The sequence below is a fragment of the Leucoraja erinacea genome, chromosome 16 (genome assembly GCF_028641065.1).
Source record: "Leucoraja erinacea ecotype New England chromosome 16, Leri_hhj_1, whole genome shotgun sequence".
In the NCBI taxonomy this organism is placed as follows: Eukaryota; Metazoa; Chordata; class Chondrichthyes; order Rajiformes; family Rajidae; genus Leucoraja; species Leucoraja erinaceus.
In genome coordinates this window covers 31,394,579-31,411,893 of record NC_073392.1, presented here as the reverse complement: position 1 = coordinate 31,411,893, position 17,315 = coordinate 31,394,579, and the positions used below count along the sequence as shown (strand labels likewise).

Here is a 17,315-nt window from a genome sequence, read left to right as displayed (position 1 = left end):
CGTTGCCATGCTGTGACAACGGAGAGGTTGAGAAGGAGTTTCAAGAAGGAGTTTCTTCCCATTCGGACTGTAAACTCCAATCTCACCAGGGACTAACTTTACTGTACCACTCTGCTGCTTTAAAAAAAAAATTATTGCTGTTTTTTCCCTTTTTCCTTCCGCCCACAATATTTAATATGGAAAAGAATATTTGATTCTGTTACATTCTGTTTGTAGTTTGTTTGGTTGTTTGTTTGTTTGTCTTTTTGCACAAAGTCCTCGAGCATTGCCACTTTTCATTTCACTGCACATCTCGTATGTGCATGTGACGAATAAACTTGACTTGACTTGACTTGACTTGGTACTTACCTCTGCCTTGCGTCCTCTGTTGATGTAAGTGCAAATAGGATGATAAGCTCCAGTCCCACACACATACAGGTGTGTACGGTTCCACGGCTCAATGAGGCAGATGAAGTTTGCACACTCACCCTGACAAAATTAAAAGAGAAGAACACCATGAGCATATATCAATCATTTAGAGCTACAGCGTGGAAACAGACCCATTCAGTGTACTGAGTCCACGCCGACCAGCGATCACCCTGTACACCGACACTATCCTACACTCAAGGGACAATTTACAATTTTGCCGAAGACAATTAACCTACAACCTGTACGTCTTTGGAGTGTGGGACGAAACAGGAGCGCGCAGAGAAAACCTTCGAGGTCACATGGAGAATGTACAAACTCTGTACAGACAGTACCTGTAGTCAGGATTGAACCCGGGTCTCAGGCGCTGTAAGGCAACGACTCTACCACTGCGCCACTGTGCCGCCCCGCAATAAGATGTTCGCTGAACATTAAGTTGGCTGTTGGGGCAGCGTTCTTGGGTTAACATTTTGGGGAGCGTGAGGACATTTTGTTACAGTGCCAACTTCTACAGTTTTAAGTGTCACCTTATATCTACATTATGGTAGCCAGTTCTAGAACCCGAATTATAAACCCACAATGAAACAGAGAACAGGTTAGATAGAACAAACATCTCTGTCAGACGTGGATATGTTTCTATATATTCACTGGACTACCCTCTGAGGAACTTTGCCACAGGATGGGGAGAAGATGCTGCTTCTAGTGGACAAATCTGCAACCTGGCATTACTGTTTAATAATAAGGGGTTGCCCATTTTAGAGGGTCGTGAGTCTTTGGAACACTTCCTCGTAGATTCATTGAATATTGTTGGGGCAGGGGTAGATATATATCTGATGAGCAAGGGGACGACGGGTTACCATAGATGGTAGGTAGGAATGTGGGGCTGACATCGCATGGTGGTGCTGACTCACAGCTAAAGCAACTTAAATCCAGGTTCAATCCTGATCTCCGGTGCTGTCTGTATGGAGATGGCATAGTCTCACTGTGACATGTTGCTTCCCTGTATTCTGGTTTCCCCCCAAATACCAAATACATGTGGGTTGGTAGGCTAATTGACTTCTGTAAGTGGCCCTTCGTATGCTGTGACTGTTCCTAATTAGTCCATTCTCTTCCAAATGTAAGCAGACCCTATTCTTAAGAACCTCTCCAACAGTTTCCCCACCACTGATGTGAGGCTGCTTGAACTATCATGTCCTTGATTATCCATATTTCTCTTCTAAAACATTGTCTACTCCCTAACCCTCTGGGACTTTGCCTGTGGCGAGATAGGATAAAATGATTTCAGTTAAGACCCCAGCCATCTCCTCCCTTAATAACATGGGTTAGATCCTTCTGGGCTTAAACACTTCAATGGTCTTCAGGTAATCCAGAACCACCTCCTCCTTCATCTCAAAATACCCCAGTGTGTTAGTATACGCTACACTACATAGTATATCTCTATACCATAGATGGACACAAAATGCTGGAGTAACTCAGCGTGCCGGGCAGCATCTGTGAAGAGAAGGAATGGGTGACGTTTCGGGTCGAGACCCTTCTTCAGACTCACGTTTCGGGTCAAGACCCTTCTTCAGACTTCTCTCCAGAGATGCCGCCTGACCCTCTGAGTTACACCAGCATTTGGTGTCTATCTGCGTAGTGTCTATCTACCAGTATCTGTAGTTCCTTCCCTTCACTGTACTCCATGTAGTTCTCTCTGGAGAATACTGATACAAAGTACTAATTTAGTACCACACTTATATCCTTGATGTCAGCGTGGACAGTGGGCCAAAGCGTCTGTTTCCATAGCGAATCTCAAGGATCCCTTGTGACTGTGCTTCAGGAACATGAGGTATTATCTCCATATCATAAATGAAAACAAATAAACTGGAGATGTGGAACCTGAAGCAACAACAGTAAGGCTGGAAGACAGTCAAGCTGCATCCATGGGGAGAGAAATCAGTTAATGGCTGAGACCCTTCCTCAGAATCCCTCTAGACTACCTAAAGCATGGACTGGTTTCTTTCTCCACAAATGCTGCTTGACCAGTTGATTTCTTCCAGCAGTTGTTTGCCCACATCATACATGTTTGCCCACATCATACATGTTTGCCCACATCATACATGTTTGCCCACATCATACATGTTTGCCCACATCATACATGTTTGCCCACATCATACATGTTTGCCCACATCATGCATGTTTGCCCACATCATACATGTTTGCCCACATCATACATGTTTGCTCACATCATACATGTTTGACCACATCATACATGTTTGCCCACATCATACATGTTTGCCCACATCATACATGTTTGCCCACATCATACATGTTTGCTCACATCATACATGGCCCACGCAGCCATTTACGATGGAAAGTAAAAGGTTAGCATCTGTTTGGATGTCAAATACCACCCTTCACCTTGTCAGGAATAATCACACCACAAAGAATGTATTACATGTTAACAAAGCATATTTAAAATGATTAACTGGGTAATAGATGGTATCTCTGTCATATGTAACAAAGCCAGTTATTAATAATAAAAACTCGGCTAGGATGTAAATGCCTGATTCTGAAACATTCTCAGAGGCTCGAGTTACTGGTTTGGTTATTTTTCCTGGGGACCACTTGTCAGATGTGTTACTCCTGAGGGATGAGTGTATGAAGGGGCGGAGACAAGAGGATGAAAGGCCTGGTTCCGATGATTTAGGCTTGCTTTGTTTTAGCACCTCAGCCCTCCTTGCTGCTGTGTCAGTCACTGGGAGCTGTGGTACTTGAGCAGCACAGGGACGGTGTCGCAGTGGTAGAGGTGCTGCCATACAGCGCCAGAGACCCAGGTTCAATCCTGACTACAGGTGCTGTCTGTACGCAGTTTGTATGTTCTCTCTGTGACTGCATGGGGTTTCTCCGGGTGCTCCGGTTACCTCCCACATTCCAAATACGTGTAGGTTTGTAGATTAATTGGCTTCGGTAAATTGTCCCTAGTGTGTAGGATAGAACTAGTGTACGATGATCGCTGGTCGGCATGGACTCAATGGGCCGAAGGGCCTGTTTCATTGCTGTATCTCTAAACTAAACTAAACCTGAATATAAACTAAACATAAACTAAGCAGCATACCATGAAATAACATAAGAACTAGGGTGGCACGGTGGCACAGCTGGTAGAGCTGCTGCCTCACAGCTCCAGTGACCTGGGTTCAAACCAGATCTTGGATGCTGTCTGTGTGGAGTTTGCATGATCTGGGTTTCTTCCAAGTGCTCCGGTTTCCTCCCACATCTCAAAGACATGGCAGGTTTGTAGATTAATTGGCCTCTGTAATAATTGCCCCTCATGTGTAAGTAGCGGGTGCGAAAGTAGGATAATATAGAACTAGTGTGAATGGGTGATCAATGGTTGGCATGGACTAGTGGGCTGAAGGGCCTGTTTCATGCTGTATCCCTAAACTCTAAACTAAACCAGTGTGAATGGGTGATCGATGGTTGGTGTGGACTCGGTGAGTTGAGGGGTGTGTTTCTATGCGGTATCTCTGAAACTAATACAACTTGCTCGGGTTAAACGACATTTTTCTGTCCGTTTCTGCAGCTGATCTTTATCGGGGTGTATGGTCCGACAGCCTTCCTCACTGTCACCAGTTTTAGAGGCTGGTTGGTGATGTTTCTTGCCTCAGCTCCTCGTGAGATGCTTTGATATGTTTTACCTCATAAACTGATCTACTTAAGGGCAGTCCCACGGTACGAGGTAATTCAAGAGCTCTCCCGAATTTATAAAAAATCAAACTCGTGGTAAGTACGTAGAATGTACATAGCGGGTACGTCGGAGCTCGTGGATGTCTCGTAGCGGCTCGTAATGCTAACGGCAGGTACTCGGGAAACGTGGAAACTCGCAAAGTTTTTTCAGCACTGTGAAAAATGTCCACGAGAGCCCCGAGTACCTACGAACGGCTATTACCGTAATTCTCCGAGTTCGAATCAGGGGAAACTCGGGAGAACTCTTGAATGACCTCGTACAGTGGGACAGGCCCTTTACAAGCATGTTATTGACGAGGAGTGAGGCCAGGTGACAGACAGTAGTGTTGAAAGGGGGTAGATGCCTTGTGTACATCGGTGGCTGGGTGCAGTCTGGTCTGCGAAACTCTTGTATACACAACACCAACGAGCATGGATCATTTTTTCAGCATCCTTGCCCCAATTCATGAAAGATGATTACCAATGCAGGGGGAAAAAAAAAAAAACCTTTTTATGCATGTGCAGCCAAGAGGAAAATTTGAGTAAGTCCAGAACCATTCATAATTGTCATGAGTGAAACACGATAATGTGAGCTGTCACCTGTACATCTCGGCATGTCTATTCGAAAGCCTCTAAAAGATCGGTTAATCGATCCCACAAGTATTCATGCTAAGTCAAAAAGTAATCCTAGTAATATCCTGGAAATGCAGTCGCTGACACAAGGTCAGATACACAGTAATTACTCAGGCATTTACTGTTGCTTGTTACAGTTCATTGAAATAATATTGCTTGTTTAATACTAGTGAGTCACTGCTATGTGTTCTTGGCCAAGCAATAAACCATGTTATTTAAAGGAATGACCAGGGCCTAGACTTGGAGTCATAGAGTCATACATCATAGAAACAGGCTCTTCGGCCCAACTTGCCCCATCTACACTAGTCCCACCTACCTGCATTTGGCCCATTTCCCTCTAAACCCGTCCTATCCATGTATCTGTTTAAATATTTCTTAAACATTGCGATAGTACCTGCCTCTACTGCCTCCTCTGGCAGCTTGTTCCATACACCCACCGTACTTTGAGTGATAAAGTTACCCCTCAGGTTCAGATTAAATCTCTCCCCCCTCACCTTAAACCTCTGTCCTCTGGTTCTCGATTCCCCTACTCTGGGCAAGAGACTCTGTGCGTCTACCCGATCTATTCCTGTCATGATGTTGTACACCTGTATTTGATCATTGCTATGGAATTCTTACAGGTGCCAATTTGGCATGACTGTTGCTTTGGATCAAAGTTGTGGGCTCAAGGTCCCTCTCCCTGATGTGGAGCCATGAATGAGGCAGATGCTTCAGTGAAGCAATGAGGGATTCCACAGGGAACATAGAACAAACACAGGAACAGGCCCTTCAGCCCACAATGTCCATGCCCAACATGATGCTAAATTACACTAATCTTTCGGCACGTTGCCCTTCATCAGTCAGAGTATTGAGTATAGAAGCTGGGAGGTCACGTTACAGTTACATAGGACATTGTTGTGTATAAAATCATGAGAGGGATAGATTGGGTGAATGCAGAATCTCTTGCCCAGAGTAGGGGAATCAAGAACCAGGGGACATGGGTTAAAGGTGAGGAAGGAAAGATTTAATAGGAACCTGAGGGATAACCTTTTTTTATGCATAGGGTTGTTGGGGTATGGATCGAAATGCTGGAGGTGGTAGGCGAGGCAGGTACTATTGCAACATTTACAAAACATTTAGACAGGACCATAGATAAGACAGGTTTAAAGGGCAATATGGGCCAAATGCAGACAGATGTGACTAGTATAGATGGGGCATGGGCAAGATGGGCCGAAGGGTCTATTTTCACGCTGTATGACTCAATGACTATCTGCTCTGCCTGCAAATGATCCACATTCTTCCATTCTCTGTATATCCATGTGCCTCTCTAAAAGCCTCTTAAATGGTATAAGTACTTCCATGGCTGTGTGCATGTAAACATGTGATCTAATTGCAAGCGTGCCTTCCAACCCACTTCTGAAAATATGCTTCACTGAAATTAATATAAACACATTTAAAAAGCATAGTTGAGCTATTGAAGACAAATCTCAAGAGATTTTAGACGAAGATTGCTTTTACAGATGCATAAGGAAGAGTTTAAAAAACTACACAGTATATTTCCCTTTGAGTAGGGAATTCAGGTGTTCGGGCCCACAATAGTCCATCAACCTCAGATTGAGATCTTCCCTATTGGCACCCGACCTGTTTGCAAATGGTTGTGCTCTTTACTTAATATTACAATAGTCCCTATACTTGAAAGATAAATTTGGGGTTGGGACCTCGCGAGGATGTGATAAACATTGTATAAATGCTTTTTGTGCCTGTGTGAATGGCAAACGTTCTACCTATACTTGTACGGCTTCTGTCAATGGAGAGCTGAGGCAGGTCAGATAGGGCAAGCACTTACGTTCTCATCTTTACCAGAAAGAATGCACTCGTCACGTCTCTGCTGACTGACAGACCAGTGAATCTGAAAGAGAGAAAATGGAACATTGGCCATTGAAAGTATGTTGGTTATTACCGGGTACAAAGCCCTGCATGACTCAACTGGTCCCCGCTCATTCCACACCACTGTATTAGTTACATTTCCCCATGTAACCGTTCATACATAGAACATAGAACAGTACAGCACAAGAATGGGCCCTTCACCCCATAATGTCTGTGCCGAACATGATGCCTAGCAGAACTGATACCTCTGCCTGCGCACATCCCTCTATTCCCCACATTTCCATGTGCCTATCCAAACCCCTCTTGAGCATCACTATTGTATCTGCCTTCACCACCACCCCCGGCAGCACGTTCCAGGTCTCCACCACCCTCTGTGTAAAATTCTTGCCCACGCATCTCCATTAAACATCCCCCCTCTCAACCTTATTCCCTCTAGTGTTGGACAGTTCCACCCTGGGAAACAGCTTGTGACTATCTACCCTATCTATGTTAATCACAATTTTATATAAATTCTATCGTCACCCCTCAACTTCTGATGTTCCGGAGAAGACAATCCAAGTGCACCCAACCTCTCCCTGTAGCTGAAACCCTCCGCCCCAGGTTGCATTCTGATATAAATCTTCAATTAATCTTCAATACTACAATTTACTTGATTTTGCGTCTCAGAATGATGAAAACTCGGTTTATTGACTCACTGGTGACTCAGTGTAAAGAGTTCCCGGTCCAAAATTCCTATATTAATGCTCCCTGACCCACAGTAATGCTCACCTTGTGATAATACTCACGTTTTGTGACACTCAGTTGGTGAGATAATACAAACCGGATGCAACACTATCCACATTGGGTGCTAAGCCCCCTGACGTGCGATAATACTTAAACTGTGTTATAATGCCCAAACTGTGCATCTTGCAATTGAATTCACACTTTGAGAGAGTGTTCGCACATTATGATCACACCCGCACTGTGTAATAATGCTCAGAATCCGTGATAATACTCACAGTATGATAATTAACCCACTCTGTGATAATGCTCACAGTTTGCCTTAATGTACACGCAGAGCATTAATGCTCACAGTGTATAATGCTCATAGTGTAATACTTTGTGATAATGCTCCCACCTTGTGTTTTAGTGCTCCCACCTTGTGCTCAAACTTCATAATGCTCACGCTATGTGTTAATAGAGTACACTGTGGGATAGGCTAACACTGTGACTAACATTCTCTGATAAAATTCATAACTTTGTAAGTTTTCAGGAGCAGAATTAGGCCATTTGGCCCATCAAGTCAACCCCACCATTCAATCATGGCTGAACTATCTTTCCCTCTCAACCTTGTTCTCCTGCCTTCTCTGCATAACCCCGCACTGATCAAGAATGTATCAATGTCTACCATAAAAATATCCACAGATTCACCATCCTCTGACTAAAGAAATTCCTCCTCATCGCCTTTCTAAAAGCATGTCCTTTTACTCAGAAGCTATGACCTCTGGTCCTAGATTCTCCCACAAGTGGAAACCTCCTCTCCACATCCACTCTATCCAAGCCTTTCACTATTCTGTAGGTTTCAATGAGGGGTCCCCTCATCCTTCTAAACTCCAGCGAGTGGAGGCCCAGTGCTCAAGCCCAGACTTCTTTACACAGTAATATTGCTCCCACTTTAGTCCTAGAGTGCCATAATAATCACACTCTTTGATATTGCTCATTTCATCCCGTGGCACTGTCAGCGATGGCAGCCTCACCAACGTTCTGTCTGTCTTTTCGTCTTTTTTGTTATTTTTAGTGTGTTTTAAAAGTATGTGTTTATTTTCTCTGGTTTGTTTTATGTGGGGGGTGGGGGAAGGGGTTGGGGGAAACCTTTTTTCAATCTCTTACCTTGCCGGAGATGCGATTGTTTTCCGGATCGTATCTCTGGTCGCTCTGCGGCCTAACATCATGGAGTTGGAGGCCTTGCTCGAGACTGACTTTGAGACCAACCGCGGGGCCGAGGAATTACCATCAGAGCCTGCGATCCCTTGCCTGGGATCGACGCTGAAACTGCGGCCTGCGGATTTCAACATCGAGGAACTCGCAGTTTCAGGGTAGAGACTGATGTCGGGAAGCTCCAAAGTCGCAAGAGGCTCGACCAGCCCCGACCCGGGGTCCGATCGCCTGGTGCGGGGGAGCTGAGATCCCCCCCGATACGGGAACATGATCGCCCGACGCGGAGGGCCCGCCCGCCGGCTACGGGAGCCAAGATCGTCCCGTCAACGGAAGGCTCGAGGCCCCCGACCGTGGGAGAACAAAGGAGGGAAGAGATTTAACTTTTTTTTCGCCTTCAGTCACAGTGGGGAATGCGGAGGAGTCACTGTGGTGGATGTTTATGTTAAAATGCATTTCGTGGGTTTTGTTGCTATTTATTGGTATGACTGTATGACAAATCAAATTCCTCGTATGTTGCAAAACACACTTGGCTAATAAAGTATGATTTTGATTATGATTATAACAATATTGCCATCACCCTGGGTCCTCTTACCGTGATGTTGACAACTTATGCATACAATGATGACTTTGCACTAGCTCCCCCACTGGCATTGTAAGGGATGAGCGGGGAAAACCTCTGGGGATGTTATTTAATTATGCTTCCCTTCAAAATTATAATTTTTCAAACCATTGAATCTTTGCAGTTCAAATTAAAAATGGAAACACAATTTTTGAGCTTTCATTCATTAACTTCGTTATTGCTTAAGTGCCACATAATATAATCTTTCCATGGGCTTATCTCTGACAACAATGTAGGTAACGCCACCCATTCCATCTCTCCAGAGATGCTGCCTGTCCCGCTGAGTTACTCCAGCATTTTGTGTCTATCTTGGGTAACAAAGGCATTGATGAAGATAGACGTTATCTGTATAGACTTTAGTAAGGCATTTGACAAGGCCCTGCATGGTAACATGGTAGATAAGATTAAGGCACATGGGAGCCAAGAAGAGCTACCAAATTGGATCGCAAATCAGTTTGGCGATAGGAAGAAGAGGGTGGTGATGGAAGGATGTTTTTCTGTTTGAGTCTGTGATGAATAATGCACTCCAGCGAGTGGTGTTGTAGACTTTAGAGATACCACAACATTGAAGCTGGCCCTTTGGCTCATTGAGTCCGTGCTGACCAATGATCACCCGGTACAAAGGCGCTATCCGACACACTATGGACAATTTACAATTTTACCGAAGCAAATTAACTTACAAACCTGTACATCTCTGGAGTGTGGGAGAAATCCGGAGTACCCGGAGAAAACCCATGTGGTCACAGGGAGAATGTAAAAACTCAATACAAACAGCACCTGTAGTTAGGATTGAATCTGGGTCTCTGGCACTCAAAGGCAGCAACTCTACCGCTACACCAGTGTGCTAGGATCTTTGCTACATTTGTTATATAATAATGACTTGGATGTGAATATAGAGGGTATGATGAGTCATTTTGTGGGTGCCATGAAAATTGGTGGTGCTATAGATATTAAGGAAGATTGTTTAAGGCTCAGATATGGATCAGTTTGAAAGCTGGGCAGAATATCGGCAGATGGATTTAAATCCCCACAAGCGCAAGGCGATTTCGGGAAGTCAAATGGGGGAGGGGAAATACAGGAAATGGAATGGCACTAATGAAATTGAATGAACAGAGGAACATAGTCGTCCAAGTCAATAGTTTCTTGATCGTGGCAACACAAGTGAATAGGGTGTTGATGAAGGGAAAAGGCATGCTTACCCTCGAAGGTCACGGGCACGGAATATAAAAGTTAGGATATTGCTTTGCAACTTTACGAAACTCTGATTAGACATTACTTGGAGTATTGTGTACAGTTCTGGTCAGCACACAACAGGAAATATATGATTGTACTGGAGGATCGTTGCCTGGATTGAACCACATTAATTATGGGGAGAGATTAAATAGGCTGGGATTGTTTTCCCTATAGTTAAGGAGGCTGAGCAGTGACTGATAGAAGTATATGAGATTATGAAAGGTACAGATAGGGTAGATAGCCAAAAACTGTTCCCCTTGGTTGCAGTATGAAAAATCACGTTGTAGTTTTAAGATGCGAGGTGGGACTTTTAAAGGTTTCTGAGGCGTAGGGTTTTTTTACACACAGAGTGATTGACATCTGTGAAGAGCTACCAAATAAGGTGGTGGATTGGGATACAATTATTATGCTTAAGAGGCATTTTAACAAGCACTTAAGCAGGCAAGATATGGAAAGATAGGAACCTAATGGAGGTAAATAGGGTTTGTGTTAATGAACCAAAATGAATCTGATGGTCCAAAGACCCCATTTCTGAAATGTACAACTGTGTGATTCCATAACTCTATGACTTTAACAAGGTGCTTAAAGATGCCTGCATTAGTACATTCACATACCCTCCATCACGCAGACAGGTAATGTTGAGATAGGAATAAATTGGATGCAAAACGTTCCGATAATTCCGCCCTTGCGTTGGAGAGAGATGCCGTTATTTTAGCTCCTGTGAATCACATGTTCATGAGGAAATGAAGCCATTTCACACATAGAACCAGCCTGTGCTTGCTAAGTAGGTCAAGGGTGCGTGATTAAGGAGGTTTATGGAGCTCTAAATGGTTGGTTCCTACAGTAAAACGGTTGGAGTGATTTATCGTCTGTACGGATACAAGGCTGCAATGATGATGTTAAAGGATCATTTCTTGGAAGTAAAAATAAGGTTTCATTCATACGCTCACCTCCTCCCCATTGTGTGGTAGCGCTTGTGAGCTTGGACTTTCCAAACTCACTCCTCATTCACAAGTGAGATTGCTTTTCAAAAATATATGAAGTTCAAAAATATGAGAATCTCTGCAAGATATGTCTTACTTATTCACTTTTCAGGATGTGGCCCTAGCTGGCAAGACCAGTAAATATGGCCCATACCTAACCAACCTGAGGAAGATGGCACTGAGTTGAATTCTCCTGCCTCAACTATCTCCTCTGACAGCTCGTTCCATACACCTACCACCTTCTGTGCGAAAAAGTTGCCCCACACCTTAAAATAAATCCTATTAAATCTTTCCGCCCTCACCTTAAACCCATGTCCTCTGGTCCTCAATTCCCCTACTCTTAGCAAGAGGTTCTGTACATCTACCAAATCTATTCCTCTCATGATTTTGTACACCTCTATAAGATCACCCCTCATCCTCCTGCACTTCAAGGAATAGGGTCCTAGTGGGTTTTCTCTGGGTGCTCCAGTTTCCTCCCACACTCTAAAGACTTGTAGGTTTGTAGGTTAATTGGCTTCTGCAAACTAAATTGTCCCTAGTGTGTCAGATAGTGCTAATGTATGGGGTGATTGCTGGTCGGCATGGACTCGGAGGGCCAAAGGGCCCGTTTCAGCACTGTATCTCTAAAGACTAAATTTGCCCTTTCTCCTATGATTTCTCTCCTTTCTTCTCTGGTGGGAGGGCACATTGACATTCTGGACTAAAGAAATCTGTGGGATCAGATTTGCTGCTTTTACTGCAGATCTCAGGAAAATCATGTTCCCATCTGTATTCACCTTTTCCGATCTGTGCACTATCCTAGGAAGATGGGACCTATGTGGGAGGTGCAGAGGGCCCTGCAGATTACATCTCCTGTACATTAATTCATGAACTGTGTACGGGCTTATACTGTACGGAGTACTTGGAGAAAATTGTAACATGTACTGTCAATGTTTTTATATGTTGTGTGCAGTATTTGTCCCTATTTGCACCAATTACATCAATTGCGTACAGAATATTATAGTCATTGGGAAAGGTGCTATGTAGTTACAGTACATACATTGTATATACATATGTACACACAATATATAATTGGTTATTTGCACTGAATACCAGGCTGCATATACTTATATACATTACGCAGTATCATAAAGATTATATTCTATAAATGGTTCCAAAGGAAAATAGAGACAGGATATAAAATGATACGTATAGGCATTTATGGTGTATATATTGTGTATAATCCTCAGTCTAAACATGCCTCTTTTACTAGGCATGAGGCAATGTATTTAGAATTCTACAGACTGTGGAGGGTAACATGGTCTGTATACAGTATGTTATTATGTATGGTTGCATTCACCACAGTTATATGCATGGTTTAGGTAAGTGGCAATATAACACATAAACGCATAAGGGATTATTTGCACTGTGTATACAGTTACATAAACGTATACAACATCAATGCACTAAGTATTGATTTTATGACTGGGATAGAGAATTAAAAGCACTGAGTTGGGTCTAATGTTAGTATTTGATGGATGTGCATATGTCCCTTGACATTGTGGCATAAAAACCTGCAGATTTTGTTGAGAGTTTAATGAGAGCTGTGTGCACAAGAACGTTTCTCTTACTAATAAAGGTTCCCGGTTGATGTTGTGCAGGTCCAGGGAGACAATGTAGTCCTTGGTGCCCACGTACATGCGGTCGTGATCTTCATCCATTAGCAGGATGCGGTAGTCGGTGGTGTTTTGCAGGAGGTTGTAGTGCCGTGCTGTGTTTGATTGCTGTAGCTCTGCAAGGGGACAAAAGGACAGACAGATTTGGTAAACAGTGTGTAGGAAGCAACTGCAGATGCTGGTTTAAACCCAAGACAGGCACAAAATGCTGGAGTAACTCAGCGGGACAGGCAGCATCTCTGGAGAGAAGAAATGGGTGACGTTTCGAGTTGGGGCCCAGTCTGCAGAAGGGTCTCGACCCGAAATATCACCCACTCCTTTGCTCCAGAGATGCCGCCGCCTGTCCCACTGAGTTATTCCAGCATTTTGTGCCTATCTACGGTAAACAGGGTGCAGACAGATAAAAGTGTTCCAACTGCAGAACAACATCACCCCCTTCCTGCAGGCAGACCTGAACCAGCAGCTATCTGAGGAACGATAGAGGTCTCATCTTTAGACATAGAACATAGAACAGTACAGCACAGGAACGGGCCCTTTGTGCTGAACATGATACCATTAAACAGATCTCATCTGCTTGTACATGGTCCATTTCCCTCTATTCCCTGCACTCCCACGTGCCTGTCCAAAAGTCTCTGAAACTCCACTATCGTATCTGCCTCCACCACCACCCTTGGCAATGTGTTCCAGGCCCCTACTACTCTGTGTAAAAAACATGCCCTGCACATCTCCATTAAACCTTCCCCCTCTCACCTTACAGCCATGCCCTCTAATCAGAAAGGGAGACGCTTCAAGATTCAAGAGATTCAAGATTCAAGAGAGTTTATTGTCATGTGTCCCAGATAGGACAATGACATTCTTGCTTTGCTTCAGCACAACAAAATATAGTAGGCATGAATACAGAACAGATCAATGTGTCCATATACCATTGTATAAATATATACACATTATAGAGTAGACTTTAGAGAAGAGGCCCTTCAGCTCTCTAAAGTCTCTCCCTTCTCACCTTTAGCCATGCCCATTAGAGTTCGACATTGCCACCCTGGGAAAAATACCTCATAATGTTGTATACTTCTATCAAGTCTCCCCTCAACCTCTGATGTTCCAGAGAAAACAATCCCCATCTACCCAACCTCTGCCATGTAGCTGAAACTCTCTAATCCAGGCGGCATTCCTCATTATTAAATTTTTTTTTTTTAATTACTGCACCATGCTCATCCGACAAACTATTTTCACAATAACTGCAACAACAGCCTTTGAAATGAAGCATCTTTGACCTTTATCTTAAAGGAAAATTATGGAATAAAATCAAGCTGCTGCATTTAGCACCTGGTGCAGTCCTACAGGAAACTTTATGTTTGTAGATTTACACTGTCTTCAACTCTTAATACAGACGGTACATCACCAACTCAGTATTACAGCGGTGATAAGATGTGATCTGCCTCGAGGAAGTTAAAGTCGACCGTTCTTCTCACAAAAAATGGGCTAGTGGGACAGATAAAGCATACATAATTCAGCCCCATATCGGGTGGCACAGTGGCGCCAGAGACCCGGGTTCGATCCTCACCTCGGGTGCTGTCGGAGTGGAGTTTGCACGTTCTCCCTGTGACCCCGTGGGTTTTCTCCAGCTGCTCTGGTTTCCTCCCACACTCAAAAGACACACAGGGTTGTAGGCTAATTGGCTTCGATAAAATTGTAAATTGTCAACATATCACTTGCCAATTCTTGCCCTACCGCTCCCATCACCTATTACTAATTGCCTCTTGTGCTCTTGTTTGTGTTCTGTTTTTGTTTTGTTTTTGTTTTTGTTTTTTGTTTGCCTTGTCTTGTAAAGCGACTTTGAGTCCTTGAAAAGCGCTATATAAATTCAATTTATTATTATTATTATCACCTCTCTTTACCAGCTTTCTCTCCTCTACTCCATCAATCAGTAGAAGGATCTTGACTCAAAACATCGTGTGGGGTGGCACAGTGGGCGCGGCGGTAGAAGGATCTTGACTCAAAACATCGTGTGGGGTGGCACAGTGGCGCGGCGGTAGAGCTGCTGCCTCACAGCTCCAGAGGCCCGGGTTTGATCCTCACCTCGGGTGCTGTCTGTGTGGAGTTTGCACGTTCTCCCTTTGGCTACATGGGTTTTCTCCGGGTGCTTCGGTTTCCTCCCACACTCCAAAGACGTACAGGATTGTAGGTTAATTGTTTTCAGTTAAATTGTAAATTGTTCCTAGTGTGTAGGATAGTGCTGGTGGACGGGGTGATCGCTGCTCAGCACGGGCTCTGTGGGCTGAAGGGCCTGTTTCCGCGCTGCATCTCTAAACTCTAAAAGTCTAAAGAAACTACAGACATCCTTGTTGTGTTGGGGAACAACCTACTCCAACTGATCAATTAAATATAACATTGTGGGTGTCATTCTGGCAGAAGTGCACATGCTGCCAGATTTTACAAGCATTTGGCGCTAAACACAATGTTTAATTTTTAATAAAATGGCATTAGGAATCCTAATTACAGGACCCCGTTTTCAGTATGTTTTTGCCTGCCTTGAATAAAAAATTCTGCCACCCACCCACCGTGCCTCTGTTGGTCAAGGGATACTAACATCCAATCTACCACATTTCTGTGCGGTTTGTTGATCTCAAAATAATAGGCTATGTTTATTCTCAGGGTCAGTTAGTCACCTAATATTGTGTGGTCAGTCAATCTCTTTGCAATGTGTCTTTGTGTTACTATGGGGTCAGTTGTCTGCAATGCTGCAGTAATTCTAGAGGTCAAACAGTCCACATAGTTATGGGAGCTGTGTGTAACTCTGGGGGCCAGTCAGTCATTTAGTGACAGGTCGGCCTGTGTTACTGTGGGGACTTGTAATGGTGATACGTTGACTGTGAGGGCCAGTCAGTCACAAACATTGAGACTCTTCCTCTCTCCCCCACTTCCCACATCCAATCCCCCTGACAAAAACTCCTGCTGCCAAACCACTGTGTATAAATAAGTTAGGGCGACACAGTAGCATAGTGGTCGAGCTGCTGCCTTTTATGGCGCCAGAGACTCGGGTTCGATCCTGACTGTGGGTGCTTTATAACTTGGGTTAGACAATAGACAATAGGTGCAGGAGTAGGCCATTTGGCCCTTCGAGCCAGCACCGCCATTCAATGTGATCATGGCTGATCATCCCCAATCAGTACCCCGTTCCTGCCTTCTCCCCATATCCCCTGACTCCGCTATTTTTAAGAGCCCTATCTAGCTCTCTCTTGAAAGCATCCAGAGAACCTGCCTCCACTGCCCTCTGAGGCAGAGAATTCCACAGACTCACCACTCTCTGTGAGAAAAAGTGTTTCCTCGTCTCCTGGCTTACTAAATGGCTTACTCCTTATTCTTAAACTGTGGCCCTTGGTTCTGGACTCCCCCAACATCGGGAACATGTTTCCTGCCTCTAGTGTGTCCAAGCCCTTAACAATCTTATATGTTTCAATGAGATCCCCTCTCATTCTTCTAAACTCCAGGGTTCTAGAACTGACTGCCATAATGTAGACATTTAACACTTTTTAAACCTAATAACGCTGCCCCTAATGTCCAGCGACCATCTTATTGTGGCACGGCACGGTATCGCAGTGGTAGAGTTGCTGCCTTACAGCACCAGAGACCCGGGTTTGATCCTGACAGCAGGTGCTGTCTGTATGGAGTTTGTACATTCTCCCTGTGACCCAGTTTGTACGTTCTCCGGGTTCTCTTGTTTCTTCCCACATTCCAAAGACGTGCAGGTTTGTAGGTTAATTTTCTTCTGTGTAGGATGCAAAAATGGGGTGACATTGGACTAGTGTGCGGGTGATTGTTAGTCTACGCAGTCTTGGTAGGCCGAAGGTCCTGTTTGACTAAACTAAACCAGGTTCTGATGGACAGTTTCCCTTTCAAGAGGCCCTGACAGTAGTTCTTCCTGCAGTGAAGGCCATTAGAATTATTTTTCACCTGCTTCGTGTCTACAAGCCATCAAAAATCCACTTTAAAGTGGACCCTTGGCTGGAAATAGCCTGCAGGCCAAGAGCCCGGAAGTTTCAGTTGCATAAACATACCTTGCTCAACAGTAAATTGTGATAATAATAATTATTATTTCTTGCATTACATCCATCATACTTTCACCAAAGAGCTCATTACCGAAGGACCAGAGAGCCATGAAATCTGAAAAGCAGCCTCCTCTGGCTGTGGGCATGAATGGGAGCTTTGTTGTCAAGCTTTCTTGTTGAACTAACCAGGATTTCTAACCCTGCAATTTAGGTCATGTTTTGTAACACAAGCAACATATTTCATTAAGAT

The 17,315-nt window shown here is 44.1% G+C and overlaps 1 protein-coding gene across 2 annotated transcripts in view; it reads right to left on the bottom strand.

The window, feature by feature from the left end:
- sema3fb (sema domain, immunoglobulin domain (Ig), short basic domain, secreted, (semaphorin) 3Fb) overlaps nt 1-17,315 on the bottom strand; it is a 209,152-nt gene that overhangs the window by 59,001 nt on the left and 132,836 nt on the right. For both annotated transcript variants that reach the window (XM_055648059.1, XM_055648060.1), the window contains exons 3-5: nt 12,972-13,132; nt 6,569-6,631; nt 349-468 (exon numbers count right to left, since the gene is read on the bottom strand). In XM_055648059.1, coding sequence (XP_055504034.1) covers nt 349-468; nt 6,569-6,631; nt 12,972-13,132 — 344 coding nt within the window. The remainder of the gene's footprint in view (nt 1-348; nt 469-6,568; nt 6,632-12,971; nt 13,133-17,315) is intronic.